Source organism: Microcaecilia unicolor, chromosome 1 (assembly GCF_901765095.1).
Source record: "Microcaecilia unicolor chromosome 1, aMicUni1.1, whole genome shotgun sequence".
Classification (NCBI taxonomy): Eukaryota; Metazoa; Chordata; class Amphibia; order Gymnophiona; family Siphonopidae; genus Microcaecilia; species Microcaecilia unicolor.
Genome location: NC_044031.1, coordinates 576042001 through 576062548, shown reverse-complemented (window position 1 = coordinate 576062548; position 20548 = coordinate 576042001). Strand labels below are relative to the sequence as shown.

At 41.2% G+C, this 20548-nt stretch overlaps 1 protein-coding gene across 1 annotated transcript in view; it reads left to right on the top strand.

The window, feature by feature from the left end:
- Positions 1–20548, top strand: part of MRPL13 (mitochondrial ribosomal protein L13) — a 55637-nt gene that overhangs the window by 14078 nt on the left and 21011 nt on the right. Inside the window, exon 5 of the mRNA XM_030218605.1 lies at positions 12698–12784. Within this exon, the coding sequence (XP_030074465.1) occupies positions 12698–12784 (87 nt within the window). The remainder of the gene's footprint in view (positions 1–12697; positions 12785–20548) is intronic.

Here is a 20548-nt window from a genome sequence, read left to right as displayed (position 1 = left end):
CAACCTCCCCCAACATGGTTTCCCCACAGCAAACAGGTCTAACCCAAAATAAAACAGGCTTCTCTCTTTAGGCAGATTTCAATCAAAATAACTTTCAAAACAATATGGATTTTCAAACCTTCAGGTGCTGCTCTCCCCACTCTCAGGGTCCCATTCCATTCTGGTTTCTTTTCCATGTTCAGCCTGATTAACTCCCTCTTCCATCCAATCCTCCTCCTGCTTCTCACCCCACCCCTCCCTATTACAGGTGGGCAGCATGATATACTGATTGCGGGTCCAGGGGAACTGGGCTCCTTCATTCTCCCACCCTCTTGTGGTCAGAGACGGTATATGGCCAGCTTGCCTATCCCCTGGGCTCTCATTGCTGGGACTGGAAATGCAATCTGGGAGATGTAGTTTAGGGTTTTGCTGCTTCATTCTATACATCTGGGATGTAGCCTTGTCACAAGGTGGAGGACAAGCCTAGGGCTGAGATGTTTGAGGTCCTGGACTACAACTCTCCTCTAGAGAGGCTGTGACGGCACCACTTCACAAGATCCTGTGGGACGTTCAGGTGAAGAACTGGGATCCCTTCTGTCAGTCCCTGTTCTCCCCAACGAGATGGATATCATGTATTGAATCCTGAGCTCCCCTTGGTTTGATAGGCCACAGTTGCCTCATCATTCCCTGGTGGCAGAATCCATGCTCGAAAGAGCCAGGCGTTCTAAGAACTTTGCTTCAGTGCTCCCAGGCAGAGAAGCTCGAACCCCAGAATCTCTTTTGAAAATTTATAATTAAAAGCAAAAGCAAAACATGTGCATAAATATGTAATACAAAAGATCAATTAAAATCAAATACCAACACGTGAAAGCAAGAAATTCTATATGAGCTGCCATTTTTGTCATCACATTAGATCTCGCAGATCAACTGCCCTGTTGTTACATTCAAGAAGCTGGGAAAGGCAGTTCAGACAAGAAAATTTCTATGATCTCCCCTAGAGTGATGTCTTTTTCAGAACCATTATTCTATAATATGGGCAGAAAGAACAGTTCTTAATTTTAGGCATGTATCACTACAAATATGATACATAGTAAAACTTGATTTGTAAAATTAGAGCTATGAAGATCATATATGAAAATAAGACTTTTGTTTTAGTTATGATAGCATATTACAGAGTTAGTAGTTTTTTAAACTGCATTTGTTGGTTTCTTCATTCCATGTTTTAACTTCATCTATACACTAGGTGGCGATGTGTACTAACATATTTGAATGCTTAAAAGAAAGGCATACCTTCCATGTACTGTGTGCAATTTCAACAAGTATGCTAAACAAGAAATATTCATATGGAATCATTTCAAATGTTGTGCAGTTGTTATTTATTGTTAAAATTGCTTCCTTGCAATTTTCCTGAGTTCTTGGGAGCATCCATGTTAGGAAAAGTATTACAGATTACCTCATCTTCTTTATATGTGATTTGCTCATATTGTCACAGAAAATGTACCATACAGTACATGAAATAGTAAAGCTGTTCTGAATATGGTTGCAACCAGGGTTTCTAAGGAATTGCAGGAAAGTAACTGAAGAATCAAAACGGTAAAACTTACAGCTGTAATTTTGTAACTGCCCGCAAGGCAGATGTTGCCTGATTTTTCTAAGCTTGCTGTAGGTAAAAGTACATTTATGCAGGCTATACACATGTACTATCCCCATATCATGTAGGCAATTTTGTGAAAGCCCATTTCTATAGGTAAAACACTGCTTTACCTAGGAAATGACTTTAACCCCCTCTGAGGGTTACTTTCAATTTTATAAAACATTTTCTGTGTATAGACAGTGGCGTAGCAAGGGCGGTGGGGGCGGTGCGCTCCGGGTGTCAACTCAAGGGGGGGTGCTCCCAAAGTCCTCTTCTTCCTGCCAGCTCCCACACCCTACTACCTTTACAAAGAAATCTCGGAAGCCGAGGCGCAGCGCCTCGCGTCTGCATGTAAAAGAAGTGTGGATCGTCTCTTCGGGCCTTCCCTCACTCTGTCTGTCCCGCCTTTGCGGAAATAGGAAGTTGCGTCAGCGGAGGGCGGGACAGACAGAGTGAGGGAAGGCCCTAGCTTGGTAAAAGAGGTCCTAAGTTTGTACAAGTAATTATGCAGGCAATAATTTTGACCCATTTGGATTTATTTATTTATTTATTTATTTATTTTTAGGATTTATTTACTGCCTTTTTGAAGGAGTTCACTCAAGGCCGGTGTACAGCAAGAATAAGTCAAACATAAGCAATAGACAATTACAGCAGTAAAAATATTCAAATTACAGTACAAAGTAGGGCATAGTATGCTGCATTACAGTGTCAACACAGTACATGATGAACATTTTAGTAGGTAGCAATAGGTGTAATCAAAGGTGGGACATATAGTTAAGAACAAGGCAAGGCAAGGCACATATCCCTCTGTAGTACCTGTGCTATTTGGTCAGAATATTCCAACAGTTAAGTCTTTTAGATATCTCGGGGTCATTATTGATTCCGCATTGACCTTTGAGGAACAAGTTTCCGATGTAGTGAAAAAATCTTTCTTTCATCTGAGACGGCTTCGGTCAGTCAGAAATTCAATAAGTAAGGGCTCTCTCAAAACGCTGACATCTGCATATATTACTTCACGTTTAGACTATTGTAACATTATATATGCAGGGATTACCCAAGCAAATTTAAAGCGATTACAAAGAATTCAAAATACAGCAGCACGTATGATCTGTAGGGCCCGGAGGGATGATCGAGCAACACCTTTATTGCATCATCTGCACTGGCTCCCGGTCGAAGCAAGAATAAAGTTTAAGGCTCTTGTCCTTACACACAAAGCCTTTCACACATTAAACCCCAGCTACTTGTCGAATTTAACAATCCCCTACACCGCTATGCGAACTCTCAGATCCCTAACAGATAACAGGTTAGTCATTCCCCCTCTTACTAAGGCTAGGGGGGAATCTACACGGAGATCGGCTTTTTTCTACCTGTCACCCTCTCTTTGGAATAGCCTTCCAAAGGAGATCAGACTAGAGAAATCTTATCTCCATTACCGAAAACTTCTGAAAACCTTTCTCTTTATAAGCTATGTAGAACAGAACTTGGCATAATGAGATAAGGTCAAAAAGACAAAGAAAAATGGGATAGCTTAATTGTATACTAGATTTTTAATTTGTATTGATTTATTATGTAGTCTATCTTGATTGCTGTGCTTTCCTGTCACGAATGGAATTCCTATGTTTGTTTATTTGTATATACCAATTTTTTATATATATGTAAACCGTTCTGTTTTGCAGTTGCAACAAGACACGGTATATAAATCAACATAAATAAATAAATAAATAAATAAACATAACAATAGACATACTTGGTCAGACCAATGGTTCATCTAGCCCAGTATCCTGCTTCCAACAGTGGCCAATTCAGGTACCTGACAGAAACCCACATAGTAGCAGCATTCCATGCTACCAATCGCAGAACAAAGCAGTAGCTTCCCTATGCCTATCTCAATAACAGACTATTTTGTTTCTCCAGGAACTTGTCAAAAACCTTTTTTTAAACTCAGATATGCTAGTCACTGATACCACATCCTCTGGCAACGAGTTCCAGACCTTAACTATTCTTTGAGTGAAAAAATATTTCCTCCTATTTGTTGAGTGCCCCCTGGTCTTTTTACTTTTTGAAAGAGTAAAAAATTGATTCCCTCTTACCCATTCTACACCACTCAAGATTTTGTAGACCTCAGCTGTCTCTTTTCCAAGCAGAAGAGCCATAACCTCTTCAGCCATTCCTCATATGAGAGGCGTTCCATCCCCTTTATCATTTTGGTCGCTCTTCTTTGAAACTTTTCTAATTCCGCTATGTCTTTTTTGAGATACAGTGACCAGAATTGAATGCAATACTCAAGGTGAGGTCACACCATGGAGCCATACAGAGGCATTATAATATTCTTGGTCTTAGTTCCATTCCTTTCCTAATAATTCCTAGCATCCTGTTTGCTTTCTTGGCTGCCACCACACACTGGGCAGAAGATTTCAGCATATTGTTTATAGTGACACCTAGATCTTTTTCTTGGGTGCTTACTCCTAAGGTGGACCCTAACTTCAGATACCTATGATTCAGATTATTCTTCGCAATGTGCATCACTTTGCATTTTTCCACATTAAATTTCATCTGCCATTCGGATGGCCAGTCTCCCGGTTTCCTTCCTGCAATGTTTCACAGTCTGATAATGGAAATATGAATCCCACTATCATTGTCAGATATCTGTTGGGAAGAATCAGTATGGTCTGATCATTACAAATGCTCATTCACAATCAGATGGAACCACTTTAAGAAAGTTTCCAAATAACAACAACAGCAAGTTACGTCCAGGGGGAGAATTGAACCCAACACTTTCTGGGAGACAGTACTACCAAGACTGCCTGAAGTTGGAACACTTGACCTGGAAATCAACTGGCCTAAAATAGGTCTAGAGATTCTGGATGAAATAACACCCCTCTGCTCCAAAACTAAGAGTGATAAATGGTTCACCCCTGATTTATTGAAACTAAAACGAGAATGCAGAAAACTAAAACACAAATGGAACAAAGACAAATCTAACCTATCCAGGACCAATTGGCAAGTGGCTGTCCACACCTACAGACAAGCAACAGATCTACCCAGGAAAAAAAATATTATTCAGCGCTGATTCAATAAAGGGGATGCCACAAAAAGCAATTGTTCTCCATTGTCAAATCGCTTACAGCACCTCCTAAAGCTGAAGACGCTGAGAAAGAGGAACTTCCCACAGTTAACCAACTAGCCATATACTTCCAAGACAGTCAATAAACTAAAAGTCTGTTTCTCCCCTGTCATTGACAAAGATTCTGACTCGTCTTCAACCCTGCCCCATAAAGAAGGCACCCTTGCCAATGGAACATGGAAAGACTGAGGCTACACTGTGGTCTGACTTCACCAAATTCTTCTCAAAATATGCCACTTCTTACTGCATACTAGATATCTGCCCTCCATACTTAATGAATACGGCCCCATCATCATTCAGCACCAATGTTCACTTTTGGATGAAACAGCAGGTGTCACAGGGAATCTTCCCTCAAAACCTGGCAGAAATCATCATTACACCAATACCCAAGCATCCCAACTAACCCAGAAAGCTGGTTTCTAACTACAGACTGGTGGTTTCCATCCCATTCTTTACTAAACTAATGGAAGGTGTGGTGACTTTACAGTTCAGTCACTATCTGGACCAGCATCTCAGTCCGGATTCCATGCACTTTTCAGCACAGAAACAGTTTTATGCTCCTTGCTGGACCATGTCCGACTACTGCTAAGCGAAGGAAAAAGCACACTCCTACTTCAATTTGATTTATCCTCAGTGTTCAACCTAGTGGACCACACCCTCCTACTAAGGAACCTCGAGGAAATGGGGATCACAGGAAGAGTTCTAAAATGGTTCAAAGGTTTCTTGAAAAGTAGATCAAACAGGGTCAAGCTGCACGTGAACTTATCGCTGGAGTAATAGATGTGGGGGCTCCCCCCCCCCCCCCCCCAGTACTATTTAATGTTTTCCTCTGATCCCTAAGCTCACTATTATACAGTAATGGCTCTACACGGATGACATCTCCGTGTTAATTCCCATCCAATCAACCTTCAAAATTGACATACCCAGGGTCCAACAATGTATCACCCTACTAGAAACATGGATGTACGACCCATAAGTTAAAGCTCAACAAATTCTTATGTTTCAACTCAAAACCAGAACAAATCCCCAAGATGATTATCATCACAACCAAGTCGACTTTACCCAATCAAACTCTTAGGCGTTCAAATTGATAGCGTTCTTTCCCTGGAGGCACAAGATAACACCTTGGCCAAAAAATGTTCCATCCTAATCTTCGGTCTATCACAATTCAACAGCATCTCCCCACTCTATATCAAACTCCATTGGCCACCTATTGAGGCAAGAGTATCCTTCAAATTGGCAAGCTTCCTTTTCAAAACACTACAAGGATTGATCCCTATCTACCTACCTACTTACTTCTGCCTTGCAACCTCTACTAGAACCAGGAGACAAGAAACTGCCAACTTTTTCACCTTCCCCTCACCCAAGAGTAAGAAGAGATTAGCACTCTTCGACAAATCTCTTGCTGTCCAAGCAGCTAGACTCTGGAATGACATTGCCGGAATGTTCTCTCATTCACAATCATACCTCATGTTTCAAAAAAAGATCAAAACTCTCTTATTTAAGAAATATGTGTTATAATTAGAATCCCACTTATCCCCCATGCAGTCCATTGTAATTTTCAGAGGAATGTTCTGACCTCTACAACCCTTTAAGATGTTTGTAAACTGCTTAGTACTGAACAGGTGTTAGCGGGATATAAGCCCTAATGTAATGTAATTTTGAGTCCGCAAATTTAATCGCTTCACTTGTCATTCCAATGTCCAGATTATTTATAAATATGTTAAATAGCACCAGTCCCAGTACAGATCCCTGCGGCACTCCACTATTCAAAGAATGAAAAAAGGACCCAAATGAAGAAAATAAGAAGCAACATAAGCACTGGCAAGTCAGATGCAAAGCATTAATAGAGAAGGCTGAAGAGAAACTTGCCATAGACTAGAGGCTAAAACTCACAGTAACAACTTTTTCAGGTACATCAGAAGCAGGATGCCTGCGAGGGAATCCATGGGATCGTTAGATCACAAAGGAGCAAAAGGAGCACTCAGGGAGGATAAGGCCTTAGCAGAGAAACTGAATGAATTCTTTGCTTCTGTCTTTACAGAAGAAGATGTAAGAGATCTGCCTGTACTGGAAATGGTTTTCAATGGTGATAATGCAGAGGAACTTAAAGAAATATCGATGAACCTGGAAGATGTACCAAATTGACAAATTAAAGAGTAGTAAATCACCTGGACCGGATGGCATACAACCAAGGGTACTCAAAGAAATTGCTGATCTCCTGTTAGTAATATGTAACCAGTCGTTAAAAATGGTCCGTAGTATCTGAAGATTGGAGGGTGGACAATATGACGCCAACATTTGGTTTGTTTTGGGGGTTTTAAGGGCTCTAGGGGTGATCCAGGAAATTATAGACTGGAAAGCCTGACTTCGGTGTTGGGCAAAATTACAGAACACGTAGACAAACATGGTTTAATGGAACAGAGTAAGCATGGGTTCAGCCGAGGGAAGCCATGCCTCACCAATTTGCTTCATTTCTTTGAAGGCGTGAATAAACATGTGGATAAAGGTGAACCGGTTGATGTAGTTTATCTAGATTTTCAGAAATCTTTTTATAAAGTTCCTCATTAGACTTCCAAGATTATTAAAGAGTCATGTGATAGGAGGCAAGGTTCTGGTGTGGATTAGGAATTGATTATTGGACAGAAAACAGAGGGTAGGATTAAATGGTCATTTCTGCCAATGCAGGAGGGTGAACAGTGGAGTGCCACAGGGATATGTACTGGGCCAGTACTATTTAACGTATTTATAAATGATATGGAAATCGGTACAACGAGTGAGGTGATCAAATTTGCAGATGATACAAAACTATTCAAGGTTGTTAAAACACGTGCGGACTGTGAAATATTGCAGGAAGACCTTAGGAAATTGGAAAACTGGGCATCCAAATGGCAGATGAAATTTAATGTGGACAAATGCAGGGTGATACACATTGGAAAGAATAATCCAAATAATAGTTATCTGATGCTAGGGTCCACCTTGGGGGTCAGTGTTCAAGAAAAAGATCTGGGTGTCGTCGTAGGTAATACACTGAGATTTTTTGCTCAGTGTGCGGTGGCGGCGGCCAAAAAAAGCAAACAGGATGCTAGGAATTATTAGGAAAAGAATGGTGAATAAGACCGAAAATACTATAATGCCTTTGTATCGCTCTATGGTGAGTCTGCATCTTGAGTAATGCATGCAATTCTGGTCGTCATATCTCTAAAAAGATATAGCGGAATTAGAAAAGATTCCAAGAAGAGCGACCAAAATGGTAAAGGGGATGGAACTCTTCTCATGAGGAAAGGCTAAAGAGGTTAGGGCTTTTCAGCTTGGAAAAAAGACGGCTGAGGGGAGATATGGTTGAGGCCTACAAAATCCTGAGTGGTGTAGTACGAGTAGAAGTAAATCAATTTTTTACTCATTTCAAAAATACAAAGACTAGGGGACACTCGAGGAAGTTATATGGAAATACTTTTAAAACAAATAGAAGGAAATATTTTATTTTTTCACTTCTTTGCTTCGGTCTTTACCGAGGAAAATTTGGGTGGGATACCGGTGTCGGAAATGGTATTTCAAGCGGACGAGTCAGAGAAACTTACTGACTTCACGGTAAACCTGGAGGACGTAATGGGGCAGTTCAGCAAACTGAAAAGTAGCAAATCTCCTGGACCGGATGGTATTCATCCTAGAGTACTGATAGAACTGAAAAATGAGCTTGCGGAGCTACTGTTAGTGATATGCAATTTATCCTTAAAATCGAGCGTGGTACCGGAAGATTGGAGGGTAGCCAATGTAACGCCAATTTTCAAAAAGGTTTCCAGGAGAGATCCGGGAAGTTATAGACCGGTGAGTCTGACGTCGATGCCGGGGAAAATGCTAAAGGCTATTATTAAAAACAAAATTACAGAGCACATCCAAGGACATGGATTACTGAGACCAAGCCAGCACAGCTTTTGTGTGGGGAAATCTTGCCTGACCAATTTACTTCAATTCTTTGAAGGAGTAAACAAACATGTGGACAAAGGGGAGCCAGTTGATATTGTGTATCTGGATTTTCAAAAGGCTTTTGACAAGGTACATCATGAAAGGCTACAGAGGAATTGGGGGGGTCATGGGATAGGAGGAAATGTCCTATTGTGGATTAAAAACTGGTTGAAGGATAGAAAACAGAGAGTGGGGTTAAATGGGCAGTATTCACAATGGAGAAGGGTAGTTAGTGGGGTTCCTCAGGGGTCTGTGCTAGGACCGCTGCTTTTTAATATATTTATAAATATATTTATAAATGATTTAGTGATGGGAGTAACTAGCGAGGTAATTAAATTTGCTGATGACACAAAGTTATTCAAAGTCGTTAACTCGCGACAGGATTGTGAAAAATTACAAGAGGACCTTACGAGACTGGGAGACTGGGCAGCTAAATGGCAGATGACGTTTAATGTGAGCAAGTGCAAGGTGATGCATGTGGGGAAAAAAGAACCCGAATTATAGCTGCGTCATGCATGGTTCCACGTTAGGAGTTACGGACCAAGAAATCTGGGTGTCGTCGTCAATAATACACTGAAACCTTCTGCTCAGTGTGCTGCTGCGGCTAGGAAAGCGAATAGAATGTTGGGTATTATTAGGAAAGGTATGGAAAACAGGTGTGAGGATGTTATAATGCCGTTGTATCGCTCCATGGTGCAACCGCACCTTGAGTATTGTGTTCAGTTCTGGTCGCCGCATCTCAAGAAAGATATAATAGAATTGGAAAATGTGCAGCGAAGGGCGACTAAAATGATAGCGGGGATGGGACGACTTCCCTATGAAGAAAGACTAAGGAGGCTAGGGCTTTTCAGTTTGGAGAAGAGACGGCTGAGGGGAGACAGGATAGAGGTATATAAAATAATGAGTGGAATGGAACAGATGGATGTGAAGCGTCTGTTCACGCTTTCCAAAAATACTAGGACTAGGAGGCATGCGATGAAACTACAGGGTAGTAAATTTAAAACAAATCGGAGAAAATATTTCTTCACCCAACGCATAATTAAACTCTGGAATTCGTTGCCGAAGAACATGGTGAAGGCGGTTAGCTTAGCAGAGTTTAAAAAGGGGTTAGACGGTTTCCTAAAGGACAAGTCCATAAACCACTAATAAATGAACTTGGGAAAAATCCACAATTCCAGGAATAACATGTATAGAATGTTTGTACGTTTGGGAAGCTTCCAGGTGCCCTTGGCCTGGATTGGCTGCTGTCGTGGACAGGATGCTGGGCTCGATGGACCCTTGGTCTTTTCCCAGTGTGCATTTTTTTGAGGGGGTAAGCAAACATGTGGACAATGGGGAGCCGGTTGATATTGTATATCTGGATTTTCAGAAGGCGTTTGACAAAGTGCCGCACGAAAGACTCCTGAAGAAATTGCAGAGTCATGGAATCGGAGGTAGGGTATTATTATGGATTAAGAACTGGTTGAAAGATAGGAAGCAGAGAGTAGGATTGCGTGGCCAGTATTCTCAGTGGAGGAGGGTAGTTAGTGGGGTCCCGCAGGGGTCTGTGCTGGGTCCGTTGCTTTTTAATGTATTTATAAATGACCTAGAGATGGGAATAACTAGTGAGGTAATTAAATTCGCCGATGACACAAAATTATTCAGGGTCGTCAAGTCGCAGGAGGAATGTGAACGATTACAGGAGGACCTTGCGAGACTGGGAGAATGGGCGTGCAAGTGGCAGATGAAGTTCAATGTTGACAAGTGCAAAGTGATGCATGTGGGTAAGAGGAACCCGAATTATAGCTACGTCTTGCAAGGTTCCGCGTTAGGAGTTACGGATCAAGAAAGGGATCTGGGTGTCGTCGTCGATGATACGCTGAAACCTTCTGCTCAGTGTGCTGCTGCGGCTAGGAAAGCGAATAGAATGTTGGGTGTTATTAAGAAGGGTATGGAGTCCAGGTGTGCGGATGTTATAATGCCGTTGTATCGCTCCATGGTGCGACCGCACCTGGAGTATTGTGTTCAGTACTGGTCTCCGTATCTCAAAAAAGATATAGTAGAATTGGAAAAGGTACAGCGAAGGGCGACGAAAATGATAGTGGGGATGGGACGACTTTCCTATGAAGAGAGGCTGAGAAGGCTAGGGCTTTTCAGCTTGGAGAAGAGACGGCTGAGGGGAGATATGATAGAAGTGTATAAAATAATGAGTGGAATGGATCGGGTGGATGTGAAGCGACTGTTCACGCTATCCAAAAATACTAGGACTAGAGGGCATGAGTTGAAGCTACAGTGTGGTAAATTTAAAACGAATCGGAGAAAATTTTTCTTCACCCAACGTGTAATTAGACTCTGGAATTCATTGCCGGAGAACGTGGTACGGGCGGTTAGCTTGACGGAGTTTAAAAAGGGGTTAGATAGATTCCTAAAGGACAAGTCCATAGACCGCTATTAAATGGACTGGAAAAATTCCTCATTTTTAGGTACAACTTGTCTGGAATGTTTTTACGTTTGGGGAGCGTGCCAGGTGCCCTTGACCTGGATTGGCCACTGTCGGTGACAGGATGCTGGGCTAGATGGACCTTTGGTCTTTCCCAGTATGGCACTACTTATGTACTTATGTACTTATGTACTTATGTACTCAACAAATAGATCTGGAACTCTTTGCCAGAGGATGTGGTAATAGTGGTTAGCATATCTGGGTTTAAAAAAGGTTTGGACAAATTTCTGGAGGAAAAGTCCATAGTCTGCTATTGAAACAGACATGGGAAGCAATTGCTTGCCCTGGGATTTGTAGTGTGGAGTGTTGCCATGATTTGGGTTTCTGCCAGATACTTGTGACCTGGCTTGGCCACCGTGTGGAAAAAGGGATACTGGGCTAGATGGCTACTCTTATGTTCCAATTCATTTTAAAATGTACTAGTTTGTAGCTTCATTGCATGCCCCCCTAGTCCTAGTATTTTTGGAAAGAGTAAGCAAGCGATTCATGTCTACCTGTTCACTCCACTCATTCTTTTATAGACCTCTATCATATCTCCTCTCAGCCCCCTTCTCCCATCTGAGCCTCCCTTTTCAGCCCCCCCCCCCCCCAAGTTCCAGCCCTAACCACTATTTTAGCTGTAGTTGAGCCACAGCCCCCTTCTCGTTTCTGCCACACAGTGTCCTGCATTTAAAATCTTTTGAACCGGCAGCACAGCGCCTGTGAAAGAATCGGGCCTTTCCTCACTGTGTCCCACCCTCGCAGAAATAGGAAGATACATCAGAGGAGGGCGGGACACAGGGAAAGCCCGAGGCAAGCTGCTTCTTTCACAGACACTACGCTGCCAGTTCAAAAGATTTTAAATGCAGGGCAGCAGAAATGAGAAGGGGGCTGTCGAGGGAACTGAGGGTGGGCAGGTGGCGACTGGGGCCTGAAGTAGCAGCTGAGAAGAGGGTTGCGGCTGCAGGTAAGCATGACTTGTGGCGCCCTTTAGAGATCATCACCCTCCTGCCATGCTTACCGCATTGCGCTGGCCCTGTGGGTTGTCACCAGGATATTTGGATCATTTTGTACATGTCTATTCTTCTAGGAGGAGCTTGAGATCTGAATCGGTATTGAGATTAGTGATACCAGGACTATCGGAGCTTCAGTTACAAAATACTAGATATAAAACTATTATAGGCCACAGACCTACACTATGAAACTCATTTCTTGGTGCATTAAGGATGATTTCTTCTTAAAAGATTTTAGACAAAAAGTGAAAATATAGCTTTTTTTTTTTTTGTAAATATTTGCTAAGTTCATGATTTCTTTATGATATGATTTTAGAGGTAATTTCATTGATGTTTTGCGTATTTTTTTGTAATTATTGTTTTTTTTATCATTGTAATCCGCCTTGAGCTGGAAGGTTAAAGCATAATATAAATACTCATATTAAATTAAATTCAACTCAACTCTCTCCCTCCATTAACCTCAACTTATGCTCTCTAATTGGATACAAAAGTCAATTTTTTAATCTTTTGCATTTTTCTTCCAGATTGTGAAATTAGCTATCTATGGAATGCTACCAAAGAATCTACATAGAAGAACTATGATGCAAAGGTTGCATCTTTTTCCAGAGGATGTAAGTTAATGATTTTGTTATATGACTTTGTAATCAATATTATAGGAAGAGTATTAATAATTATTTATATAGATCCTTGTATCTTAATTTTAGTGCATTAAATGTTTACAACCATCTGTAGACTGGCCAGGTCTTACTTTTCTGGTATCTTGACTGCAGTGAACTTTCCAGATGTAAAAGATGAGAAAGAGGGATAGGAGAGGTGGATGAACAACGAAATCCCACGGGAATAAATATGCAAAGAAAAAGTGGGAAGTGGACCAATAACTCCAGAGACTGGGACAACCGAGTCGAACTAGTCAAACTTTATTACAGACGACACAGATCTGTGTTTCGGCCACAAGCCTGCCTCAGGAGTCTAAAAACATATAAAAATAATAAATAAGTACAAATGATAAAAAATAATACCGTATACAAACAACTCTTACATTTAAAATAAGATTTAAAAATACTCAAAATATAAATTTGCCAAGAGACTATCAAACAAAATATGAAAGTCAAAACAATAAACCATATAAATAGATTTGAAAACATATGTTGTATAAACATGATTGATATTACAATATTTAATATAAAGTAGTGGGAAAGCAGCACAAGGAAATCAAACCAGAGATATTGAAAAATGAATGAAGAAAATATACAGTGGGGGAAATAAGTATTTGATCCCTTGCTGATTTTGTAAGTTTGCCCACTGACAAAGACATGAGCAGCCCATAATTGAAGGGTAGGTTATTGGTAACAGTGAGAGATAGCACATCACAAATTAAATCCGGAAAATCACATTGTGGAAAGTATATGAATTTATTTGCATTCTGCAGAGGGAAATAAGTATTTAATCCCTCTGGCAAACAAGACCTAATACTTGGTGGCAAAACCCTTGTTGGCAAGCACAGCGGTCAGACGTCTTCTGTAGTTGATGATGAGGTTTGCACACATGTCAGGAGGAATTTTGGTCCACTCCTCTTTGCAGATCATCTCTAAATCATTAAGAGTTCTGGGCTGTCGCTTGGCAACTCGCAGCTTCAGCTCCCTCCATAAGTTTTCAATGGGATTAAGGTCTGGTGACTGGCTAGGCCACTCCATGACCCTAATGTGCTTCTTCCTGAGCCACTCCTTTGTTGCCTTGGCTGTATGTTTTGGGTCATTGTCGTGCTGGAAGACCCAGCCACGACCCATTTTTAAGGCCCTGGCGGAGGGAAGGAGGTTGTCACTCAGAATTGTACGGTACATGGCCCCATCCATTCTCCCATTGATGCGGTGAAGTAGTCCTGTGCCCTTAGCAGAGAAACACCCCCAAAACATAACATTTCCACCTCCATGCTTGACAGTGGGGACGGTGTTCTTTGGGTCATAGGCAGCATTTCTCTTCCTCCAAACACGGCGAGTTGAGTTCATGCCAAAGAGCTCAATTTTTGTCTCATCTGACCACAGCACCTTCTCCCAATCACTCTCGGCATCATCCAGGTGTTCACTGGCAAACTTCAGACGGGCCGTCACATGTGCCTTCCGGAGCAGGGGGACCTTGCGGGCACTGCAGGATTGCAATCCGTTATGTCGTAATGTGTTACCAATGGTTTTCGTGGTGACAGTGGTCCCAGCTGCCTTGAGATCATTGACAAGTTCCCCCCTTGTAGTTGTAGGCTGATTTCTAACCTTCCTCATGATCAAGGATACCCCATGAGGTGAGATTTTGCGTGGAGCCCCAGATCTTTGTCGATTGACAGTCATTTTGTACTTCTTCCATTTTCTTACTATGGCACCAACAGTTGTCTCCTTCTCGCCCAGCGTCTTACTGATGGTTTTGTAGCCCATTCCAGCCTTGTGCAGGTGTATGATCTTGTCCCTGACATCCTTAAACAGCTTTCTCTTGGCCATTTTGTAGAGGTTACAGTCTGACTGATTCACTGAGTCTGTGGACAGGTGTCTTTCATACAGGTGATCATTGCCGACAGCTGTCTGTCATGCAGGTAACGAGTTGATTTGGAGCATCTACCTGGTCTGTAGGGGCCAGATCTCTTACTGGTTGGTGGGGGATCAAATACTTATTTCCCTCTGCAGAATGCAAATAAATTCATATACTTTCCACAATGTGATTTTCCGGATTTAATTTGTGATGTGCTATCTCTCACTGTTACCAATAACCTACCCTTCAATTATGGGCTGCTCATGTCTTTGTCAGTGGGCAAACTTACAAAATCAGCAAGGGATCAAATACTTATTTCCCCCACTGTATACAATGCAAAATCAAATCCTATATAGTAAAAATATTGAGTAGCCAGAAATACAGCCATTAGTATTAAAACTGTAGATGCATATATTGTGCATAGGTCACCCCAGATGCTACATAGTAGTAGATAGTAACAAGTCATAACAGAGGAATATCACAAAGTGAACAAAAAATGAGTTTATCATGTCCCTGGTAAACTTGAAATTAAAATTCAAATATTGCTTAATAGAACCCCTATATCGAAGCGGGGGTCCAAACATCATACATTTCAGAGACAAGTATCCGTTAGGGGCTTAAAACAAACCTTTGTAGTCTAAGCTCGGGTGTGAAGTCCTTATGTAAGAAGGGTGTCTAAAAGAAAAGGGAACATAATGGTAATAAGGAGAAAACTGATTATGGGACTATTTCATCGGAGCTTTGAAATAAATAAAAATGTAAATGGCATGATACTGAACACATTTAATATATAGTGACATTAGTGCGTAAGGGAGATTGATTGATAGTATGCTCATTCCTGCCATATAAAAAAAAAATGCTCCTTTATACGGAGCTAGTTAAAGAAGTAATACACCACACAGTTTTTACTTATATACTCTGCCGTTGTGGGGTTTTATTCTTGTGGTTTTCCTTTCACACAAGGATGTATTGTTTAAAGCATAATGCTTCTCCTTAGCTCAGTCAGGATTTGAAGATCGGGCTATTCAGTTTCATTATTGGTACTTTTGCCTTTGGTAATGGTTTCTATATGGTCACGGTTCCCCTGTACTCACCAGCGCACTACAGTTAATATTACTTCTTTAACTAGCTCCGTATAAAGGAGCATTTTTTTTTTTTATATGGCAGGAATGAGCATTCTATCAATGTCCCTTACGCACTGATGTCACTATATATCAAATGTGTTCGGGATCATGATGACGCACTTTGACATCATTTCATTATTATATCTGTAATCTCATTTCTGGTTTGTTTTGGCACGTTTTTCCACTATTTAACAACTAACACCATCCTCATACACTGTTTATTTTCGATCCGTGGACTTGAGCGACATTAAAGTATGTGATATTACACAGTGACAGTATATTGCAAATCATTTCTCTACAGCTTTTTGTTAATACTACTACTACCATTTGTCATTTCTATAGCGCTACGCTTTGCCCGATTTTAACTTTTTTAGCTTATTTTAATCCCGATATCTAAGCTATCATATGTTTATCTCAGATATAGCCATTATTCGTTGCGGCATCACATTATTTTAGTTAGTGTACGATTTTGTGATTTTTGGTTTTATTCTGGTGTCTGCAGATTTATTTTTTTTTTTTTAATATCTTTATTGATTCAGAGACAAGAAACAATAACGAGAACAAAACACACTGTTGCATCTCAAACACACTAAAATCAAATTGACAGTCAAGCAATTGCCCACTCCGTATTAACATCGCAAAAAAAAAAAAAAACTAGTGTCAAAGTGGAGCATATAACAATTTCTTCTCCTGTCTCAGTGTTTTGAGCTGTTTGGAGTATTTTTTTTTTTTCAACAGGTACTCCTTACAGCCAGCATATATGGCATTATAGTAATTGAATTGGGATAATGTTAATGATTGTACCAATAGTCTGAATGTTTCTGGTGAGAAATAGAGTCTGATCCTTTTTAGTTTCCAAAGAGACCTGAAAGATTTTTCAATTACTGAGGAAACTTGACTATCAAAAGTTAAATGTTTATCTATAATTATACCTAGAATTTTCAGATTATAGTCAATGGCAAATGAAGTGTTGTCAATTGTGAAACTGTTATAGTCGTTTTGGTAAAATAGATTGGTAATGACCATGAATTTAGTTTTTTTTTTATTTAGCTTTAGTTTGGATTCTGAGACCCAGGTTAACATCAAACTTAAGCCAAGTTTTGTCTTTTGTAAGATGTCTTGAATGTTCTTTTTGAAGGTTATGTATATGGTAACATCATCAGCATATATGAATGTTTTGAATCCTGCTGTTTCTAGTTTGTTACCTAGTTGTGACATCATTAAGCAGACTGGGCGATAGTGGAGAGCCCTGAGGGACGCCACATTACTTGCCTAAACCTTATGGGCAAGTATTTGATGAGCTCTGATGCAAATGTGCCAGGTAAAGGGCTACAATCAGGCAAAGCTCAGCTGAAAATGGGGGAAGGAAAGGCAGGACAGCCTAACACGGCGGACAGCTCCACGTTCACAAAGCAACAACTGATACAGCTTACAGAAGTAGTGGGCCAAACTCTGGAACCTCAGTTGGAATTGCTGTTGGTGCAGCTGAGTAAAATGGAACAACTATTAGCAGATACCAATCAGTGCACTGGAGAACTAGAGCATAGAGTATCGCAGCTTGAGGATGCAGCCCCGGCCTCCTCAGCCATACTAGCACTGGAAAAACAGCTCAAGCAGAAAAGCTGGACGACTTGGAAAATAGGTCTAGGCACCATAACTTGTGGATCGTCAGCTTCCCAGAGAATATTGCAGAGCAATCTCTGATTTATTATTCTGGAAAGGTAGCTCTCGTCTGAATTTGTTGCGCTGTTGGGTAGTGTGGGGCCTATGTATATGGAACGGACCCACCGCTTTGGACAGCAGGCGCAGGGAAGGCAGAGGCCTCGGGTAGTGATTTTGAAAGTGCTTAATTACCTGCACAAAGTGGAGATCCTTTGAGGCTTTCACAAAAAATGAGACTCGCTTACGTACGATGGTGAAACTATCAGAATTTTCCAGGACTGTTCGACATCTCTTTTAGAGCAGAGGCAGAAGATCACACCATTATGCACTTCCTTATACAATAAAAATGTTTGCTGTATGCTGCTTTACCCTGCAATCCTAAAATTTACAATGGAACAGTACCTGGACCTCTTTTGCATCACCTGAGATGGCACAGGACTACATAACCCGCTGTATTCCTGATGCACCAGAGGGCACCTGACTTGATTAAATGTGAGAGAGTTATTCACTAACTTTGGACAGCTGTCCAGGTTGCAACATAAACGGTAACGGGATAGACTAACCCATACTTCCATGCTATGTTCCAGTGTCAAGTGAGAGGCTTCTTTGAGGGGAATGGGTCGACACTGGTATTGAAACTAATGGGTGGAGGGCGTGGACCCCCCATAGCAATTCACATGGTTTCACAAGACGAGCGCTGGATATTCTGGAGGGGGGGAAAGGGGACAGGGAGGAAGGGTATTGGAAAAGCACTAGAGGTCCAACAGGTTTAGAAGGATATTGGGAGTGGTATGCAGCAGAGGTCTATAGTTGAATGATGAGCTGGTGTGAATGTTAAGGAGTTTAATATGCTGGCTGACCTATGACTATGAGCTCTGAGATGAGGCTGGGCGCTTTGGAGCACAGACATTTAGAAATTGTGTACTGCTGTATGACACTTTTTACACATTCTGCCGTCTGCCCCCACTAAGTTGACATGCGTTCTGTCCTGGAATGTAGGCGGTGTGTCGTCACCCATAAAGAGAGCAAAGATCCTTCAAGCATTACAGTGCCATCGTGCAGATATTGTATGCTTGCAGGAAATGAGGTTATCCGAAGAAGAACATCAGAAACTGTGCAGGTCTGGGTGGAGGAGGTTTTTTGTTCTCTCTCTAATGGGCACAAGGGAGGAGTGGTGATATTGGTTCGTAAATCCCTGCTTTGTCATTCTAAACTACTGTTTAAAGATGCAGAAGGACGTTTTGTAGCAGCTCACTTTGAAGTACAGGTGTGGAAGCTTACCTACTTTTAGTCTATGGGCTGTTAGATTACGATCTAAAATGTTTTTGCTACTTTGCTGTCAGTGTGCCAGCCATATAGAGGGCCCCCCTCCCCCTGCTGGTGGCGGGTGATATGAACCTGGTGTTTGATCCGGATTTGGACAGCTCTCACTCGGCCGCAGGGAGACCCTCACTTACTAGCAGTATCCTAGATCATTTTTGTAGAGCCCTAGAGCTGGTAGACAGTTGAAAATACCATTTTATGTATATTCAGATGATATAACTTTATCACCGATTGTTGTATATTGGTCCACTTCACTGAATAGATTGGAGGAATGTGTTAGATTTAATGATTGTTGGATCATCAATAATCATTTGAAACTAAACCAGGAAAAAACTAAATTTTTATGGTTGAGACCTGGGTGTCTAAGTTTTCCTCAGAATTTGAAGTTGATAGTTTATTGACCTTCTCTGATCATGTCAAACAAATAGTTTGTTTTCATCCATTTGGATACAGAAAGTGAAAGTGCCTTGGTGCTTTGTAGCTTTTACTACATGAGACGTGGGGTAAGGAATAATATATTGTAGAGGAATATATTCGAGTTATTCCCCAAGTTTTCCACGTCATCACTGTGACCCCTGACGCAGGTGCTAGTCACCGAAACACGGCCCGTGTCGGGTCTTTTTGTCAAGGCTCATTCATTAAAGAACTGTGTTCCATTTTTAAAGGCCCGTGGTGCTGTTTTTTTTGTTTGGACTTTAGTTTGTACTTCGTTCCCTCTCTTTTGTTATAAACAAATAGTTCAAAAATCTTCCTGTACTATGCGAAAGCTAAGCGCAATATGCAGATTTTTTGGTTTTGTGCAATTTAGGTTGCTAATTCAGGCATTAGTTTTGAGTAAACTGGATTACTGCAAAATTGTATATTTGGGTTGTTTAAGAATGTAAGTAAATAGGTTGCAATTATTGCAGAATACTGCGGCATGCCTGATATTTTCAGCTTCTAGATTTGATTCGGCTACTCCACGTCTAGGTTCATCGTACGCTGGCACATTTAGATTACATCTTAGTGGAGGGCAAACTCTTCCTACACATCTCCTCTGCAACAGTTGAACCTGAGGAAATCTTGGACTACGCTGTAGTCTGGGTTGATCTAGACACCGACCCTTACTTTTGACAAAATCTTGGTTGGAGATTCCCTTCTTACCTTTTTCACTCCACCGGGTTCATTCAGTACTTACGCGCTGGAAAATATTTCTTGCTAATATTCAAGAACACTTAGATGCCCCCACAATATTCTGGCCCACTGCACAAGCAGTTTTGAGAGGGGACATAATTGCATACGTAAGTGCCTGCAACAGAAGACAAAGCATAATAGAACTAGAATGTAAGCTGAGATCCCTGAGACACCGTTATGCTACGCAACCCCATCCCTCTACATTTGAACATTGACAGATTCTAGGACAGCTCTTAACAGGGTGCTTCACAATCGTACCACAAAAGTTCTATTATATAAGAATACAAATACTTTAGACATGGTAACTGAGCAGGGAAACTCCTGGCACATTTACTAAAACATGAGTAAATCTTGGTATATTCTGTTAATCCAGCAGAACCCAGGCAAACTAACCACAAAACTAGAGATCATAGCAGGGGTGTTTTTACAGCACATTCAGGCACTCTATGCAGCTAAGCTTGAAAACTCCCAGGAGCCAGAGCACATCTGGGATTATCTATCTCGCTCCTAGATGCCAAAACTGACAGCAGTACAGAGTGCCCATTTAAATAAACCTCTGTTGGCTAAGGAGGTGCAGAG